The 17,771-nt window shown below is 42.1% G+C and overlaps 1 protein-coding gene across 1 annotated transcript in view; it reads right to left on the reverse strand.

Annotated features, from left to right (window-relative positions):
- Positions 1 to 1,671: 1,671 nt before the first annotated feature.
- The window catches only part of VPS13D (vacuolar protein sorting 13 homolog D), a 174,940-nt gene continuing 158,840 nt past the window's right edge, over positions 1,672 to 17,771 (reverse strand). The window contains exons 66-68 of the mRNA XM_018552637.1: positions 5,500 to 5,631; positions 3,341 to 3,581; positions 1,672 to 1,871 (exon numbers count right to left, since the gene is read on the reverse strand). Coding sequence (XP_018408139.1) covers positions 1,740 to 1,871; positions 3,341 to 3,581; positions 5,500 to 5,631 — 505 coding nt within the window. The 3' untranslated portion in view covers positions 1,672 to 1,739. The remainder of the gene's footprint in view (positions 1,872 to 3,340; positions 3,582 to 5,499; positions 5,632 to 17,771) is intronic.

The raw sequence follows: 17,771 nt of genomic DNA on the forward strand, positions 1-17,771 counted from the left end.
ACTGCTCAGGTATGAATGAGGCCTGAATACTGTACGTTTCCTAAGTACCCACAAACCCTCTGCCGTTCTCTGCACTGTGACAGTTTAAATTGTACACTCAGCTGGTGGGCAGAAAAATATAATGGGAATGTAAGAATCACAGATATGGGAATTTAAAGTGTGCATGTGTTTAGCGCAAAGCAAGAGGTTCACTTGAAAGGCTCATGTACATGGGCGTTGTTTTTCTGCATTTGACGTGGATTTGAAAGAAATGTCAAACACAGATCAGCAAATTGCCACCGACCATATTGGAGCAGTACACGTGAGAGTTTAGACGTTGCAGTGGACCTGCTCTGCATTGAGCACATTTCCTTGGACACTCATATCCTATGGAGGTGGATTTTTGAACCTTTCCTTGTCAAATTGCTGCCTTTGACAAGAACATCCACCGACATGAACCCTAATGGTGGCTCCCACAGCTGCACATACTTCCCTTCCCCCCAAGTAAAGTGACATACCTGGTAATCCTGGGTTTGGGAGAACATTTGACTCTTTTTCCTTTCTTCCATGTGACAGTGCTTATCTTTGGTGATTGGCTGCTCAGGAGCACAGCGCAGTCACATGGGAGGGGGGAGAGAGTACTCAGTCCTGTGTAAGCTTTATGCCATGGTTCTTTATATGGCTTCCACGGATGAACAGAGCAGTGGCAGAGCAAAAACAAAGCGAGTTTAAGCTGTTTCAGGGCTTTTGTCAACGGGATTTTGTTTACATCAGATGAGTTTTGCATTCCCATACAAATCTATGAGAAAGCAAAGCCCGCTTGCAGCAAATCAATATCAGGTAAGAAGCAGGTCAATTGCCAATGTCAATGAATTCTGGATGATGTCAAACGGATGCCATCGATACAAGCCCAAAACCCGTCAGCCCCTTAAAGTGATCTGTTGCTTTGCCATGCATGGGTACAAGCCCAGGTTCACTTTAAGGATCACAGGCAAATATACATAGCCCCGTCTAAAAATAAGCATCCCCTTTAAAGGCTTAAAAAAAATCAGGATTTTAAAGTGTAACTCACACTAGCTGGGAGGTGTGCAGAAGACAGCAGCCTGTCGATCAACTGGCAATTTGTTGCATCCTAAAGCAGTTCAGGAAACAAAATGGCCGCCTTAACCGCATTAAAGTGACAATAATGACTTCAAGACTAAAATGTAAACAAACATGAAACAAACACACACACCAGTTTCCAATTCCCCTGTATTTACATCGACCACAGATATACATATGTACAAAGTTAGCAAAATAAAGGTCTTTCTTCAAAATTGGTACAACTTTAAATGTATATATATTTATAATTATACATAGTGTATTAAATATTACTAACCCATGATATAAATTAACCCCGAAGTCAATATGCTTGAAAGGCAGTAGTGCTTCTCACGTAACAATATCGGGACTGTAAAAATATGTATATATTTATATGATAACATATGAGCGCACACATATATCAGGGCTGGACAAATCACAGGAGCCAATGCTCCTTAAAAACTACAGCTGGCGCCCAATTTTTGAGGTCTTCTCTAGCTGTTGTCAATGAAGCTGGATCCTAAAAAAAAAAAAAAATCCTGCTGGCTCTGGGATTGGGCAAACTGTCTCCTGAATTTCACACTAATTTGTCCAGCTCTGCATATGTATTACGTGATCTCTGGTATTGTCTACGTGATTCGGGAAAGTGGCAGGGTGATGCTTCATGGAAATCCTGTGCTTTAAGAGTTCAAGTCCAGATTGTCCTGTTCCTCTGTCTGCCTTAACATCAGCTGCTGTTCATAATAAAGACTTTTAGCGTAATTGATTTCTTGAGATATTTTCACAGCGAGGCTCTCGGACTTGACATGGACCTGAAAGAAGAAGGTAGATTATGTGAGGCGTAGGTTGTAGATCAAGGTTTGAAGCTCCCATCTTGTCATGCATATATGTGAACTGTTCTACCTGCCAAAATATATCTGATTTTTAGAGCCATGTCACACTAGTGATTATGTTGCTGATGACAACCTGTCCATGCAAGAATTGCTATAAACCACAGAGAAAATACCCAACTGTTTCAATATGCTGCTTCCTTTCTAGCTACACGAGTGAGGTGAAGCTCCCTTAGCTGCAGGAAATGCTGCAGCATACAAGATTCCAGCAAGAAAGCAACATCTTGATCATCCAGCCAGGGAGGGAGCAACGCATGGAAACAGATAAGTATTGTTCTACCTGGTTTAAACCTTCTATTGCTGGTCAGCATCAGGACCGCTAAGGTGACATAGACCTTCTGTTGCTGGTGAGGTCTCCAGCGTCAGGACCGCTAGGGTGACATAGACCTTCTGTAGCTGGTGAGTTCTCCAGCATCAGGACCGCTAGGGTGACATAGACCTTCTGTTGCTGGTGAGTTCTCCAGCGTCAGGACCGCTAGGGTGACATGGTCCTTATGGTTCACACACTGCTGTTACACATTTTCTTGTTCATTTTAAATAGAGTCGAGGAATGGGTAAGACTAGAGGTGCACCGAAAAACACAAAAATTGTCAGGCGGAAACCGAAAACTATTTTTTTTTTTCTAACCATTTTTAAAATATTTTATTCTTATTTATTTTCTTACTTTTACTGTTGGGGGCTCTGGGGAAATATCAGGGGTCTAAAAAGAACCCTGATATTTCTCCTTTGAAATGGAAAACGAGATTGAGACCTCAATCTCTTTTTCTGCAGCCCCTGTTATGAAGCCTCTATACTGCTGGAAGCCTCTTTACTAAGTGTTCCTATCCATTCATAAACTGTGGATATCATATGAGTTACTATGTCCACAATCCTGAATGAACAGGAAGTGAAGTAGATCACTTCATCTTCATTCATAATTGGGGACACAGTAAACATACTATGTCCTTTATTATTTACAAGCACTCAGCGATCAGCTTAATCGTTGAGTACTTGTAACTGCTCTCCATCCTGACTCCTTCGGCTGTCACAGGAGACTGAACAGGCAGTGTGCGAGGAGAGCTCAGCCTCCTGTGACACGGCTGACAGCTGACTCCTCCCCCACATGGCTGGTTTGGCCTCCTGTGACAGCTAACAGCTGTCTCCTACCCCCCACCACTCTCCATCCTGAGTCTCTGCCTGTCACAGGAGGCAGAGTGGGGCGGTGCAGGTGGTGAGCTTGGCCTCCTCTGACACTGCCGCTGACATCACTCTCCTCCCCCCTCGGCCACCTGAAAGAAGATTTCCCTTCTATTGCTGTTCTGGTGAGAAGTTAAAATATTGGATCTTTTCTCAGATTCAGTCCTGGTGACCATGAACTTTATCACAGAAAATGGGTGTAAATAAGCACCTACCATTGGTTTTTGGTGAGAAGGCCCTGGCATGGCAATCCCACTACTTGAAGTTTCTGCCTTCTTGGTCAGTTGAACATATATTTTCCCATGATCTTTGGAAACAAGGCAGTGGTACAAATCATCGTACTTAATCTCCAGGAAGATAGCGTCACGGTCCACATACTCGCCCCACTTCAGGAAATAGGCTGTTTTTGAGGAGATTAGGACACAGTAACTGTCTATATGTTCAACGGCAATAAAGCTAGGAAAAGAGGAAGTGAGACAAAAAAAAGAATAGTTACAATTTAAAGACTTTTACATTTCAAAGACAGTTATCTTTACTGCAGGCAATCAAATCTTGACTTCCACATTTATTGGTAGAATTTGGCTATAAAGAACTATTTAACAAGTTCCTTATAACAAATGATGCTAATACAACCTTTCAGTCCTTTTGTTCTGACTTTATATTGATCAATATGTGGAAGGAAATGGATGCTGCCCAGTGGATGGAAAGGAAAAACAAAACTGGTGCCCCATTGTGGCAAATGTGTGCACGGGACTTAAAGTGTCTTTTTTGTGCCAAAGACATTTTACACTCAACTGACCAGCCAAAGGTAAAATACCTTGTGATAAATAATTACAGTATAAAAATAAGAACACCCCTGAACATCTAGGTGCTGAGGAAAATAAGCAAACTTTTACATTTTTCCATGAGATAATGCAACTGAGCTGAAGTCAGATGCAGGTGCAATCATCTCCTGGAACTAGATTCCCCAAGCCCCATCACAACTTCTTCTAAGTGACAGCGCAGACTCTTATCAGTCATTCTACACATATAGCCAAAAGTTTGACCATCACACTTATATGAGCTTGTTGGACATCCCATTCCAAAACCAAGGGCACTAAAATGGAGCTGTAGAATTAACAGTAGCCTTCACAGGAAACTCCTGAAATCAATTATTTGGTAGCGCTCAAATACTTTTGGCCCTACAGGATGGTCTGATGGTCAGGTGTCCACAACCTAGTTAGTGTTGGGAACCTCTGTCTGCACATTTCCATTGTTTTTTGCTTTTGCAAAGACATGTTATTTAGCCCTAAGACATAACAGGGGATCAGATGGACCTCCTTGTCATGAAACTTTTGGGGAGGATATTATTTACCAGCAGAGGGAACCAAGAAGCAAAATCAACAGGTTCATTATAAAAGCTGTTTTCTGAAGCTGCAGAGGATTAGGGAAAAGGGTGGTGCTAGAACCATGAAACACACTGACCATTCACAGATTCTAAGTCAGGGACATCCAAAAAATGAAAGATACTACGAACAAACATTTATAGATCAGAGCAGACTGGCAACGTATTGTACTGCTTACTAGTGTCATCAGAGGATCCTCTGGTTGGCCACAACACTGAATATACCCATGTTATTATCATGTGTTTATTTAGTACCAGCATATTATACAGCCCTGTACATTATGTAATATAAGGTGCCACTTTACAGGCGCCCATTCAACAATAGAGTACATAGACTGCCTTTAGGCGATCCCTTAAGACTCATCTCTTCAGGGAAGCCTGAACCATCACGTTCTCAAACAATTCATCCCCACACAGCTACCTCCTCATGTATCACTGGCCCCTCCCTTTTAGATTGTAAGCCCTCAGGGACAGGCTCCTCCTTACCATCTTGTCTTGAATTGCATTGTGATTGTAATGTCTTCCTTATACAGTAAAGCGCTGCGCAAACTGTTGGTGCCATATAAATCCTGTATAATAATACATCAGGAAAAAAATCCCCTACTGGTACGCATGTTCTAAGAGGGGACACTAGAAGTGTGTATAGAATAAGTGACATGACATACAAATTGTATTGATGGTTTATTGTATAAACGATTTATTATTCCTAAACAATCCACCTGATCCTCTGATGGACCATCACACCTGTAGCGGTTGGAAGACCTTAAATAACCCTGTCCAGTGCAGCAAGCAAAGTCCCTGCAAGGTTGAACATTGGTAAAAATCTGCCCGCGGGCTTTAAACGCTAGACTGAGTTCAAATGCCTAATTCTCATGTTTGACTGCTGTGCACTCTTTAAACCATGTAGCAGAGTAGGGAGTAAACCTTACATATCTGATTGACAACAAACAAGCCTTGACCAAACCACTGATCATTATCAATCACACTTACAACTCATCCTGGATGTTGTCCGTCAGTCGGAATAGTTGTTCTTGTCCCTCAGCCTGGATATCCGAGTATCTGGGAAGAAGTCCCTGGGGACTCGTGCAGCACCGTGGTCTCCTCACCCTCTGAACCTGCATTCTGAAAGAAAAAAGTCCAAGAGGAGCATTTAGATCACTAAAAACTCTTCCAAATAAAACAATCCATCTTCAACTGCTGAGCTTTCATAGCGTAATATACCACATAGAGTAAAAACACGTTGTTTCCACTGAACCAGGGGAATACAAAAAAAAAAAAAGAGAACGTTGGTTTTTTTCACACTTACAACCAGATATAATCAGTATACCCGAGCAGTTATGCATCAATTGCTTTTCAAGCCCGTATACCCGTATATACACTGAATGTTACCCGTGTCTCCAGCACTTACTGAACAGAAGGTGTGCTGCCAAATATCACAAGACATGGCTAAACACTTACAGAACAATCATGGATAAATATAGACCTTTTTCAAGCTAACCTAATCTATATTCCCCAGCGGCTGGCAAAGTACATTTCTATCCAACGAGCCCTGCTTCCCTGCTTTGTTCGCTGAATGTGTGTTTTTCATCATGTTGACAGGAGCTAAATATCTTGGTATTGACAGGACAATGTGATACATTTATCAGGTACCCGGACAAAATATCAACCAGAACAACAATTATTCCAATTGTATTTTTTCACTGTACATTAAGAAATAGTAAAATGTATATAAATATGCAAGATTAGATACGTATTACAAATAAAATAAAAACTGCTGCAGTCGTCATATAGGTCTAAACAAGACAATGCCTCTTAAGCTGGCCATATACCTATAGATGATCTGCAGATTTTCTATGGTCAGATGGAAAAAATTAAACAGATTCCTCCATCTACTCTAAGCTGTGTGGATGGAGGAATCTCCCGCTGGGCCAAGCTTCAGTATCTTGCTAGTCGGACCGCTGGCTCTCAAAATACCCGGACAATCTAATTGGATGCCGGCATTGTTCAGGTATTTTGGGGGCGACTAGCAAGATGGTAAAGCTTGGCCCAGTGTGAGATTCCTTCATCCATACAGTTTAGCGTAGATGGAGGAATCTGTTGCACTTTTTCCATCTGACCGTAGAAAATCTGCAGAAAACCTATAGGTGTATGACCAGCTTTTGGCTGCTCGCAGATCTATTAGGGTAAACTGCCAGGGTATGACTCCCTCCAGAGACAAGGGATCATCACCCAATCTGGCTGAAAACATCTTTCCTTATTGCCTGGGGGTACTTCTAACTTCAGCTTTCCTGGAACATAGTGTTAGGGTAACCACAGACAAGAGGTGTTTGTTATCTGGATTCAGTTATGATTCTAAAGGTTTATATCTGCCACCAAACCGAGCATTACTAAAGTTAAAGGGGGCAAAATTTTATTTTATTTTTATTAGCTGACCGAAATATGTTTAACAGAAATGTTTGTGTGATATAAAATACACAGTATGATCAAAATCACATTTTACCTTTCCGGTCAAATTTGCCCTCTGCAAATGTTTAGTTGCTTGGCCATTATTGTCGAGAGAAGTAGACTAACTTTAAGTGGACATATGGACTAAATCAAAAGGACGCATGCTATAACAGGCATCACCATATATGTTATTTTTCGTTTTACCCATAGTTACATTTCAACTTCAGAGTTTGTCTTTTTTAATTTGATTCCCTTCCAACTTCTGCAGCATAGTTGTATGGAAGGTTTTACATTTTAAGGGCAGGTTCACACCATTTTCTGGACCAGATCTGGAATGCACTGCGTTGCATTTTGCCGCATTATTGATACGTTTTTGATGCGTTCAATTTCAGGTTTTGCTAGGGGACCTCTGCAAGACCTACAGATAGCCAGTAAAAGAGCAGCACAATGCTTGCACATAAGAGACATGACTTTACACACAGTTGTTCTTTTCAGAGCTGCTAAAATGATCATAGCCGGGGACAACCTGGGCAGCAATGACTCTCCACTTGTCCATCTACCTGTTCTTATATTGCCCATGCCTGGGATCATACAGCTCTGGGTGGCTTCCACAAGTTCTACAAAGAATTCAGTGTCCACTTCAGCCATCATGGTTCCTATCTTCACAAATCTCTCTCTCCACAGAAGCAGGAAGTCCAAGGGTGATGCAATTATCCAAACCAGCCACAAAAAAAAAATATGTTTTTTTCCCCATTGCGTTGCATTTTTGACGCGTTTGTGCGCATTCCGGTGCGTTCCAGACCAGACAAAATGTGACAGGCAGTATTTTTCTGGTATGGTCCTGACTGCGATGGTACGAACTGAGGCCAAGAAGAGCATAGGGAAACATTGGGATGCATTTTAGGTCCAGAAACAATCTGGTCTGGAGGTGGTGTGAATGGGCCCTAAAGGAGAACAGGTAACCAAATTATTCTTGTTCCCCACCTGCCCTGGTTCTCTTGCAAATAGAGTTGCAATTATAGAGGTCATTTACAGCTGTACAAGATGGTGATATGGTATTACGGGAGAACAATTATAGAGGTCACTTACAGTCACACCTGATGGTGATATGGTATTGTGGGAGAACAATTCTAGAGGTCTCTTACAGTCGCGCCTGATGGTGATATGGTATTGTGGGAGAACAATTCTAGAGGTCACTTACAGCCCCACCTGATGGTGATATGGTATTGCGGGAGATCAATTAGAGGTCACTTACCGCCGCACCTGATGGTGATATGCTATTGTGGCAGAACAATTCTAGAGGTCACTTACAGCCCCACCTGATGGTGATATGGTATTACGGGAGAACAATTCTAGTGGTCTCTTACAGCCCCACCTGATGGTGATATGGTATTGCAGGAGATCAATTAGAGGTCACTTACAGCCGCACCTGATGGTGATATGGTATTGCGGCAGAACAATTCTAGAGGTCACTTGCAGCCCCACCTGATGGTGATATGCTATTGTGGCAGAACAATTCTAGAGGTCACTTACAGCCCCACCTGATGGTGATATGGTATTACGGGAGAACAATTCTAGTGGTCTCTTACAGCCCCATCTGATGGTGATATGGTATTACGGAAGAACAATTCTAGTGGTCACTTACAGCCGCACCTGATGAGATATGGTATTGCGGGAGAACATTTATAGAGGTCACTTACAGTCGCACCCGATGGTGATATGGTATTGCGGGAGAACAATTATAGAGGTCACTTACAGCCGCACCCAATGGTGATATGGTATTGCAGAAGAACAAATGTATAGAGAATTTTTAAAGGCTAGCTCCAACCAAAATTTTTTGGTCGGAGCTGGCACACAAAACCACTGCCAAAATTTGCTTCCCATTTAAATAATGCTAAAATGAGCAAATGTCATCATTCTGATGACAGGTCTGTTTCAAACTACAACAGGCCATGAAGCCAAGCTATAAAACTAAATCCATCTGACACTTATTCAGTTGAATGGTTTCCATCACTGGCACGGAAAACACCTTTCCATATGAAAATGACATCAATCTATTGGGGAAATGGAGAACAAAGAAAGTCATGGATTATTTTCACTGAAATCTACCTCTCCTGCTTGCACCACGTTACCAGTTTAAGAGAAAATGCAATAAAATATCCTCCTGCATATGGATTCCAGTTATTTAGTCTCCAGGAACGTTTAGTGCTAAGTTAAAAGGAATGTATACAGAGGAAGTGGGGAGAGGGGGAAACGAGCCCTCAGAACAAAGATGCTTCTGTCGCCGGCAACTTGGGTAGCATAACATTCAAGTTGGTAATAGAGTACGTCTAGCGTAATGAGGATTTTCACTTAAACTATTCTCTCCAAGTGTTAGAATGAACAGTATGGATAGTCACAGTCCTTCAGGGCTTGCCAAACGGGTCTGTTTGGTCTGGATGGCAAGTCACATTCCTCTCAACTTGCTATATTTTGTTATAACTACAGTCTGTTCCACTGTCTCAAGTTTCTTTCTGTAAATAATAAGAACCTCTTACGAATCTGAAAAAGCTTAAAATTTGAAGAGCAGAGCCTGGTGAGGCTCACATCTGTGTTACATTAAAACGTGCACTCAATAGATTTTTTTGATTCTTTTTTAATAAGTACACAAAGGCAACACAAGACAGAAATGCCCCAATGTCTCCTGGTCACAGCAGGGAAGAGAGCAGCTCGATGAAGAGACAAAAGAAACCGTGGCTGGTGTCAGAAAGTTCAAGTGTGAGTACAGGTCCTCACTGTGAAGGGAAAATATGGAGGCTTCCATCTGGCACAGCCCATCACAGAAGATAAGACCGAACAGACGATATTAGGCTGACCAAAGATGATCAAATTTCCTGCTGAGGATAACCGTAGCTAAAAATGTATACAAAATAAGAAGATAACCCCCATAGGGATGTACTCCTTGGGAATCAAACAAACTTGGTAAAAATGTGTAACCGTTTATTAAATCTTCTTATTTTCTATACATTATGTGGGTTTAATACCCCTTGGGAATTATTTTGATTAGATTTTTGAAGCATTAGTAAACTTTGGGAGCTTTGACCACTTTGGTTCACCCTATATGGGGACCCCCTATTATATATTTTTTTTTTTAGTAGCTAAAAATTCTGCCCGTTTTTGCTGGAAATACACATCAATAGGAACTGCTGTAGTTTTGTTCACCCAACATAGGCTGGGCATACAAAGTTCGAATTCTCAGCCAAAGAAGCAGTGAGTCAGCACCACCCGGCTCAAAAAACTTTGATTTAAAAAAATCAGTCAGGTGGAAATCTGTTGGCCGAACAATGGCTACATCCTATTAGATGAAATCATGGTTGGGAGTATTCAAACAGCCGCCAATGCCGGCTGGCTGACTACAATAGCTGGCAAATGGAGATTTTTCCATCCGTGCTGTTTAGCCTGAAAGGGGCAAATGAGTGATTTCTCTTGATCAGCTGAGAAGTCTAGCCATGACTGGCTAGCATTAATCAATGGATGCAACATACATGCTTAAACAGATGGTTCACTTTTCTACAATTGAATGTTTAACTCTCATTTACTGGCCACAAAACATCCAAATTATAATATTTTTTCCTTTTGTTTCCCTCTTTTGGCCAACATATGATCATGTGTTGCTAAATGAATAGAAAGCCTAAGAGTGGTGACGAGTTATTCGCGACTGCTAGAGAGCACCTTTGCCAATGGATGCTTTCACTACTAGAGTCTGCAAAGGGCTGCACAGCAAATACTGATGACAGTCCAGTCTTTAAACACTTTAACAACAGCTGCTCAAACCGCTCCCCGATCCTCCAGTGCTGACTGGAGGAACGGACAATGGAGGGGTGGGCATAGCTGGCTCTGCCTCTAGATAGGCAGAGCCCGCTGTCTATCAGCCAGCTTGGTGGATCTCGACAGTATTGTTGGGATCTGTCGTGGCGGCAGAGCTCTCAGTTTATAGCGGGCAATAGGCCGATATATACTGAGCTGTGGGTCACGGGAAGAGGTTAGCATATGTCCTCCTGTAACCCTAAAGAGAACTACGGGATAAAAAGATTACCTCATAGTTCTCTTTTAATGTGTATGTATGTTCATTCATTCCATCCTTAACAATTTTCGTTTTGGACATACAAGGAAAAGAAAAAGAATATGTTAGGTTTTTATTGTGGTCTGTCAAGGAAGAGATGGAAAATCCCTCCATTGCTGAGGGATTTTATTCATAAAACACACTCTGATTAGAATGGGGAAGGGTTACAACCTCTGTCAGGTTATTACTACTGGATATGTCTTTCTGTAACTGTGACAACCATTCCCCTTTATTTCTGTCCTGTTGTCACAGGAACCAGAAGTGAGGTTCCATATACCCAAGAGAGTCACAGACAGAAATAAAAGCTTGACTCATTTTCTGAACTATATACAAGCCTAACCAAAAACAAAGAAAAAAAAATGGCTGGAGTTTAAAAAGCCACAAAAAAAAAAAATCAACATTTGACAGGAAATCAATCTGAGATTTACTGCACAAATGGTTAAAGCAGAAAGATGAATCTCAAAAAACCGAGTCTGCAAAAGAAACCCGAGGGACAACTAGCATGCATGTTAGAATACTTCTGCATGCAGCACCTTTCATTGATGCTTCTCCGCTCTCCACTCCGGAGAGCTATCACAGCATACATAATATAATTTTTTAAGAAGATGAAACATCTTGAAAACTAAAGAGGCCAAGCGATTTGATGAACTGAAATGAAGAGAAAATAAATGAATGTCAAATATTCCACTTTTTTTTATTCCTTTGACCTCATTATTGAGATACAGTAAGCCGTACATCAGAGTAAAATGCGGTGCTGTCTGAGTGACCCGTGTTGTATTTTTATTCTCCCATTAATGATTAAAAGCAAAAGAGCGGCTCTAAAGAAGGATAAAGTATGTGTTGGTGTGAGATACTTGACAAATTAATGGAAGCTTATCTTGAAATTTCCATTTTAACAGCCTTTATAATGTCAACTTGAAACTAATGGGCATTCAGCTGAGTGTGGAGATTGTGGCGACTCCTAGAGGGGTGATTAACACAAAACAGTTACACCTCCTTTGATTTTTAAAGCACGTTAAACTGTAATTTAACATTTGTAGCTTAATGCAGAAAATAAAAATATCATGTTATCTTCTGTATATTTGTACTTTTCCTTGGACTTCTAAAAGGAATTCCAAATCTCTCTGACTAGAGGGATGATGTCTGCTAATCTTGAATTCAAGAATAAAGCTAGCCAGACACCAGTAGAATTTTATTTGAAAAAAACAAGGAGAACACATAGGAGCTTTACGCTGAGTAAAATTGTATAGTAGTGACCAAATCCTAGGGTTTCAATAAACTTAATTCAAAAAAATACAATCCCCTTTAAACAAGAAATCCCTAAAAGTGGAGATGGTCTGATAAATTCATCACAATGCGTAATATAATATAATATAACAAAGTTTAATGATCCTAATATATATAAAAGACACCTATAACAAGACATTTAAAACCAATTAAAAAGCTATCAGGTGTCTAAAGCTGTAAGTCCGCATAGGGTCATGGTAATGGTCCAATGTGAAAAGCTGATCTGTGTGCACTCCGGATTTTGATGGATCAAACTTACATTAAATTAAATCAAAGCATGTAATAATGGGCATGCGAGAATGTGTATATATATATATATGTATACCAATGATCTCCCTTATTGAGCTCCCAAATGGGTGCATAAGCAGAAAAAATCTCCCCATGGAGGTATCTGATTTCATGAGAACAAGATGCCCATGATGCACAGTCCTAAAAATATAGATTTTTAGATTTTTCTTGGATATTATTAAACCATCAGAGACCGGAGCCCCAGAGAGTCATCACAATACTTAAAATAATATTCCAATGCTTAAATAAGGATACTTACAACAAGGGCCATTCCTAGTAAAGAAGTCGCTATTCGTCAATTTATCCTTAAGGGAGGGACATATTGAATTAAGAATTTCATTTGAATTTGTTTTCAGGACGCTTGTTCAATCTTCTAATAGTTAATGGGGTCAAATGAATGATTATTTTCAACAATAATGACAAAAAATAATCTTGAACGAATTAACAGTGAAAGTGGTTTTTGTTCCAGAAATTCCATTTATTCCAACATTGATGTTACAATCAAATGGAATTTCGACTGACATTCGTCAAGTCTTCGATGGCATTATTGAATGTTGAGATGATATTTTTCATATGAAAGTTTCTTCATCTACCAGGGTCTGGCCAGTTTTACTCTTTCCTGGAGCCTAGATAGGCAATCGTCCCGTTCGGCCATATCTGAAAGATTTTTGAAGCTGCTAAAAAGTGTGTCCAGGCACTTTATACCTGAAGCAATTTTATTTTTATTTCTAGAGACAGAGCCTAAACTTTTGACTTATCCAATTGAAAGTTCACTAAGATGGAGTTGGGGAACATCCTGAGGGAACAGTCTTTGAGCAAAATATAATTCAGGCCACAAGTTAACACTGAATTCCGTGGTTAAGGTTCCCATACACGGTGTTTGAGGAACCGGACAAAATCTGCACAGTGTATGCCTCTGTCAGCGCCCTTTCGCCTTTCGGTCGGCATCCCTCAATCAGCTGATCAAGGGAGCTGGCTGGAAATATTTCGTAAGATAGGAGCTGGCAGCCAATAAGCTGCGGGCTCTGGTCGGGTATTCTGACAGCAGCCGTACAATGCAAACAGCGGGATTCCTCAATCGACATGCTGGTAGTGTTGATGGAGGAATCTGCTCCATTTTTCTCGTCCAGCCCGTGTGTTGAACAATAAAAATAGATCAGTGTATGACGAGCCTCAGAAACTGCTGAAGTCTGAATGTGCAAAGTGTTGAATAGAAGATCACCAGCACTCACAAATTTCAAAGTGTGAATCTTTCATTCCTCTTTATTTAACATGTCTCACATGCGTCATCAAAGCCAAAGCCAGCGTTTCAGGCCATGCAGTGTCACTTTGTGAGTGCTGGTGATCTTCTATTCAACACTTTCAGTTACACGCCACCATCCATGTTATCACTGAGCACCACGACTGCGGAAAGTTATAACGCTGTATGGAGTGCACGTGATCTACTACAACACTGAATGTGCAAACTGACATCCCAGTTGCCAGCTAACAACCAACTTTTATATATGGCTATCTTAAAGGGCAAGTGAAAGGAACACCACAATTCACAAAAACAAAGGGGGTTATTCACTAAAGGGTGAAGAGTTTGGAGAAGGGGGGAGAAGTGAACAATCTAGGACAATATACAGTGGGGCAAAAAAGTATTTAGTCAGCCACCACTTGTGCAGGTTCTCCCACTTAAAAAGATGAGAGAGGCCTGTAATTGGCATCATAGGTAGACCTCAACTATGAGAGACAAAATGAGAAAACAAATCCAGACAAATCACATTGGCTGATAATTAGTGAATAATCCCCCTTATTTTCTTTAATACTGCGAACATAATAGCTCATCTATGCCAGGATGTTTTTGCACAGCTACTTGTGCTTTCCAGGGTACATCGGACCTCTCTCTCATCAAGAGAACAGTGGTTGCTTCAGTATGAGGTCTCCAGAGTGTCAATTCTTATTGCTCTTTAATCCAGTTGACATGTTTCGCTATTGTTTCTGGCAATTAAACCCTGTTATCCAACAAAGACACATTTGACCTCCTATCTTAAGCCTGTTGAGTCACTGAAGTTCAGGGGGAGTACAGAAGCAGAAGCAGTACATCTCAAATAAAACAAGATTAATTGTCTGTTTATGATATGGACGTTTACAACTTATTCCTTTTTTATTCTTTTTTACTAAAACCCAAAAGAGATAGACTCACTTTGCACTTTTTGCTTGGTGTAATCCCTTTACAAGTGGAGAAGAGTGGTGATAGAACAAGCTGAAAAACAACAAGCACTTTCAATGCTCCTAACTGCTCCCAACTTAAAGTGTTTGATAACTAAACTATTAAAATCCCTTATAGGTGACTTGTACATTTACTATACCAATTATCTGTGATGGTTTAGCACTATAAAATACCTGCTGATCCTGCCAGCATCCACCCTTTCTGCACACAAGTGACAACGCTAACTTTAGGCTTCTACTGCAGTAGAAGTGTCGTCAGCCCAGTGTGCTCACTCCCGCACTGGGCATGCAGGACACCGTGCAAAAGAAAAGCAAGCCTGCAGAGTCCCATATCTAGTATGCGACACCACATACATCCACAAGTCCTGGCTTGCTCTGTAGTCTTTGAATCTTTTTGCTGAGGCCGACAGCGGCAATGGCCAGATGCTGCGGATTTCACTCCGCCGCCAGCCCTGAAGCCCAACATTGAAGACAGAGGTTTGTGGTCACATGGCCAATACTTACATGGCACATTTCCTTTATTTTTCAGGATTTCTTGCAAGAAAAATCAATGTTATTTCACTGGTCAGGGAACCTAACTACCGAGTGTTTGCAAGCTTCAGGCTTCTCCCGCACTGCAAGGGTTAAGTGCTCATTTTTGTCTAGGTTCAAAAATAACAAAGTTATACACACCTGAAGCTGTAATCCTTTCCGTCTCCTCCTGTGCTGCAGCACTGAAATCTTCCTCAGCGTCCTCACGTCTGTACACTGTGTAAAGAGGTGATGATTTACGGGACCTTAGCAGGGCCAGACTAAGAGCATCATGGGCCAGGTGCTGTTGGTCTGACGGGAAGCAGCAGAGGCGGTTCTCCTAAAGTGGCTGCCCCAGCGAGCGGCCACCTAATATGCCTGATCAGAGAGCCACCGACGCCTCTGCCTGCTTGCGTTCAGCCTGGCCGGCTCGGATTATCACCAGTAGGTATGCACCGATAGCAATACTAGTATCGGTACTGTGACGGACCCCCGTACTCAGGATGAGTATGTCCGCCGCTGTCTTCTTCCTTGCTGAGGAGATATTGGAACCCGCTGATCTGTAGCTCCCAGTTTCCCCAGTCACTAGCCAAGGCTCGAGTGTAGGGAAAACAAACTCTGATTTATTGAGCAACTGCACAAACTTATATACAGCAAGTGATGAAATCAGAATATAATCCCATCACATCCCCCCTCCCCTCCCAGACCATCGGTCTGCTCAACACCACAGGTGTCCACCTGCTAACGAACTCCAGACGGCCATAGCAGGAGCCTGGCCAGAATGTCATTGTTCTGAGCTCCCTCAGAGAACAATGGGAGATAACGAGGGATGGTGCTGATAGTCTTTCCCTAACCAGGTCACACAGCATAACGCACTCAAAACATAACTCAACACCAATACACATTTAACTTATAAACTCATCACCATGTCGTCACAGGTACCAAATTACCCGATACCAGAACTTCCGGTCAGAGGAAGATTTCCTCTAACCGGCCGTGCAGTAGGGTAACATGGAGCCAGCTTCCCGGGCAATCGGGAGCTGGGTGGCGAGTAATGACCCGCCTCCCGGCTTCCTGATTTACCGGGAAGCCGGCTCCGTGCTGATTGCCTGGGAAGCCTGCTTCATGGCCAATCAGCATGGAGCCGGCTTCCTGGCCAATCAGAAAGCCGGGAGGCAGGTAATTACTCGCCGCCTGGCTTCCTGAGTGGCTGTGAAGTCGACTCGATGCTGATTGGCTGGGAAGCCGGTTTCCCGGCCAATCACAATCGAGCCAGCTTAACATGGAGCCGGCTTCCCAGATAATCAGGAAGCCGAGCGGCATATCTATACCCGCCGCCCGACTTCCTGATTGCCCGGGAAGTCGGCTCAATCCTAGCGGAAACACCGATATGGGCGAGTACTGAAAGCAAAAAAAAAAATCGGTACTTGTACTCGATACTGAAAAACTGGTATCGGTGTATCCCTAGTCATCGGGCATACCGAGGGGGATCCAGGCTGGCTGGACCTAATTTCAGTGGTGTGTCTGGAGCCTCTATGTTAATCTGGCCATGGACCTTAGATCGCTGCAGAGTAGGGAGAAACACGCTCAAGGGACCGTTCTCAGAGCATCGGTTGAGTATAACTTTTTTCTTTTAACCCAGATATAAACAAGCAGTTGTAGTGTGGAGGCATCCCCACGGCAAGGCTTAATAAAATGTTTTTCCTGGAGTTCTTCTTTAAAAAAGGTCCCACGGTGTTCAGAAGAACATATCCTTACGGCAACAGAGGTTTCACTTCTCCGCAAGAGCTTTCTAATGAAAGCAAAGCTTAGGCAGCAGCAAAGCCCATCAACCTAGACGGGATCAAACTGTCCCCAGACGCCGTGCGTTAGTTCCAGTTCTGAGTCACACGGCGAGATTCATTTGCATTTAAATAATGCATACTTCGCTCCCTTTTCGAACAGCCTGTTCCGCCTTTCACAAAGGAATAAGTAAGATGACTGGAGTTCAGATCATACTGAAAACATGTGTTCCTCCATGACGGCTTGGAGAAGAAAATAAGAAGGAAAATAAAGAAAAAGAAGAGAAAAAAAAAACAAATCCAACGCATTGCTTGGCTGTCTAATGGCATCTTACTCACAAGACGTTGAAAAAATAAGCGGTGGAGGATGCCCACGAAGACTGCAGCAGATTTGGAAAAGGAACACACGTACTTGTCATTGGTCTGGCTGTAATTGTTACTGAAAGATGCCTGTTATGAATAGCTACAGTGTACATTACAGGCAGCGTGAGAGGGTTAAATAGCACAGCCTCAACTCTTTATAAACTTTTGCCCTCTGGATGTGTACTTATTGGCTGCGGTACAAGTTTTGTGCTGTAATACACGCCTTAACGATATGGTTCAACTGCCGGTCAGGCTCAGGGGCTGGCAGCCAG

The sequence above is a fragment of the Nanorana parkeri genome, unplaced genomic scaffold, assembly GCF_000935625.1.
Source record: "Nanorana parkeri isolate BGI_ZX_2015 unplaced genomic scaffold, ASM93562v1 scaffold94, whole genome shotgun sequence".
Lineage (NCBI taxonomy): Eukaryota > Metazoa > Chordata > Amphibia > Anura > Dicroglossidae > Nanorana > Nanorana parkeri.